This window comes from Diplotaxodon limnothrissa, linkage group LG16 (genome assembly GCF_057381915.1).
Source record: "Diplotaxodon limnothrissa isolate DT_005_m linkage group LG16, D_limnothrissa_male_GT1.1, whole genome shotgun sequence".
Taxonomy (NCBI): Eukaryota; Metazoa; Chordata; class Actinopteri; order Cichliformes; family Cichlidae; genus Diplotaxodon; species Diplotaxodon limnothrissa.
This window is the reverse complement of record NC_140611.1, coordinates 6,403,175-6,405,878: the sequence shown is the minus strand read 5'-3', so window position 1 is coordinate 6,405,878 and position 2,704 is coordinate 6,403,175. Positions and strand designations below refer to the sequence as shown.

At 46.0% G+C, this 2,704-nt stretch overlaps 1 protein-coding gene across 1 annotated transcript; it reads left to right on the top strand.

Moving 5' to 3' along the window:
* Positions 1-983: 983 nt before the first annotated feature.
* Positions 984-2,320, top strand: olig2 (oligodendrocyte lineage transcription factor 2). The gene is made up of 2 exons (XM_085374672.1): positions 984-1,069; positions 1,477-2,320. The coding sequence occupies exon 2, from the start codon at positions 1,499-1,501 to the stop codon at positions 2,318-2,320; it is 822 nt and encodes a 273-aa protein (XP_085230798.1). The 5' UTR covers positions 984-1,069; positions 1,477-1,498.
* The last annotated feature ends 384 nt before the right edge of the window (positions 2,321-2,704 follow it).

Below are 2,704 nucleotides of genomic sequence, written 5' to 3'. Positions count from 1 at the left end.
TCACCCTTATGAAAACAGATAAACTTGTAGAGGCAATTAGGGCTCTTTGCGTCCGACTGCACAACACTTGTCATATTGTGGCACAATGCATGCTGTCAGTTTCAGTTAGGTCCGAGTGCAGACCACCGGTTTAGGCCCTTATGTCACGGCTCAGATAACCGCCAGCGGCAGGCCACGGAGTTGTGGCTCACTGCAGTCTAATTGAAATATTGCGGATCATAACGGTTAAAGACAATTTTACACACTTCATTAATTAACGTTAAAGATGCACTTCAACGGCAGCTGCTGGCCGACAGCGGGTACAAACGGAAAACACCGTACTAGCTCCAACACTGCAAGCAGGAAACATATTGCACTGCTTATTAGGCTTCGATTGGTAATCTGTGTTCAGCCGAAGGGACGACACTGACTCTCCTTTTTTTATTGTTTATTATTAATATATATATATATATATATATATATAAAAACGAATTCATCATCAAAACAAACTGAAATCTCATTTAGGCTACTTCATTAAAAAAAGATACATGGAATTCAAGCACATTTTAAATTAAATTTAATCGCAATAATAAAAAAAAGGTTTCATATACGTTAGGCCAATTATTATTATTATTTTTTTTAAGTTTGATTTACTGTATTGCTTTTCCCTAATTATTTTTCACTTATAAAGGGAAAGAAATGCGTCTTATTCCATGGCTTATTGTAATAAAAATCTATCCATACACACGGGCCAATATTTTCACAAGAAGGGCCCATATGTAGGACGGAGTGTGTCTGATTTCACTTAATAGTGATGCTGGGTGTTGGTAATTACATCAGGCTGGAGGTCCCTCCGTCAGCCTCCTCTCCCTCTCTCCTCCCTCTGCGCGGAGCTGATTGGTCGCTGGGAGGCAGCTTGGACAGAAACTGCGTTGTCCTGGTGACCCGGCCTCTGTGCACCCCAGCCCACTATAAAACCCCGCGGATGCACGCAGGCGTGCCAAATGGGCTGTCAGATGCGACTTGGAGTAACAAGTGGATTTGACGTTTAGGTTTTTCTCTTCATCGCGCCTGCAAACACTCTCGGTAGGTGTTTTATTATTTATTTTCTGTTAGGTTATCCTGATAATTAGTGTCAGTATACACAGATTGTGTTTCTGCTTTAATTATTCTCAGAAAAAAAATATCCAGAAATAAAATAGGACGCTGATTACTGGCTGCTGCATATAAAAGATGGGGAACTCAACAAATAACTTTTATATGGTTTTCTTTCTTTTTCCATTCTGTGATTGTGTTATATCAAAGTTAAATCACAAAGTTTCCTCTGTGTTAACATATTTTATGAGGCCTACATTGATTTAAAAATATTTTTTTTAAAATGAGCAGATTCTCATTATCAGAATCGAAATGGGTAAGATGAGCTTGGTTTGGTCGACATGTGGATTTGAACTTTCAGTAAAGTAACTCAGAAGTTTACTTTTTTGTTGTTTTTCTCAGATTAGCGTGTGAGACCCGGATCATGGACTCAGATACAAGCCGCGTGTCAAGCAGACCGTCCTCTCCCGAGGTGGACGACATCTTCATGTCTACTTTGAAGAAGTCTGTACACGGCTTCTCCGGCGCTGTGTCCTCTACGCAGAGTGACTCTCCGTCAGAGATCCCCGGTCTGCGTGGCCTCTCCGCCCTCGACGAGGACTCTCTGTCGCTCCGGATGGCATCCAAGAAAGACCGTAAACTCCTCTCGGAGAACGAGCTGCAGGCGATCCGCCTCAAGATCAACAGCCGCGAGAGGAAAAGAATGCACGACCTCAACGTGGCCATGGACGGGCTGCGGGAGGTCATGCCCTACGCGCACGGACCGTCGGTGCGTAAACTCTCCAAAATCGCAACGTTGCTGCTGGCGAGAAACTACATCCTGATGCTGAGCAACTCTCTGGAAGAGATGAAGCGGCTTGTAAGTGAAATCTACGGCAGTAGCGGACATCACAGCGGCTTCCACCCGTCAGCATGTGGGACTATGACACACGCGGGGCCCGTGCCGGGACACCCGGCGGCTTCTCACGCATCGCACCCCGGGGTACATCACCCTCTCCTCCCGTCGGCGGCTGTCTCCACTGCCTCTCTTTCCGCGCCCGGTATCTCCGCCGTCACTTCAGTCAGACCCCACCACGGACTTCTCAAAGCGCCCACTGCCAGTGCGGGGCCCTTGGGCAGCAGTTTCCAGCACTGGGGCGTTGGCACCGGCATGCCCTGTCCGTGCAGCATGTGCCAAGTCCCGCCTCCGCATGTGTCCAGCATGAGCACCGTCACCATGCCGAGGCTCACCAGCGACTCTAAGTGACTCCAAGCAAAGCTGAACTTTTCTCCGGGGGGTGTTAAAGACTTATCTCCCAACTTTATCGTGGTTTTATTTATCTTTGTTGCCGAATCCGTTGCGTCAATGGAGGCATTTAAGACCAATGCATTGGTTTTCTTCACTGGGACTTCGGTGTTTTTGAAACTAACTCGGTGTTTCATAGTAATTAACCTCTGTTTTAACCGGTCTTTTCTTCACAGAGCTCCTGCAACACACACAAACGTTTTCTTGCGACTGGGAATCGGTCATGGCCCACATACGTGTTTCCATGCAGTTTGTTGAAGATCACATTTATTCCAAAAATACTTTCCCGTTCTGTGGTACCGCAGGAAAAAAAAAGTCCCCAAAAGTTGAATCAAACCACAAATA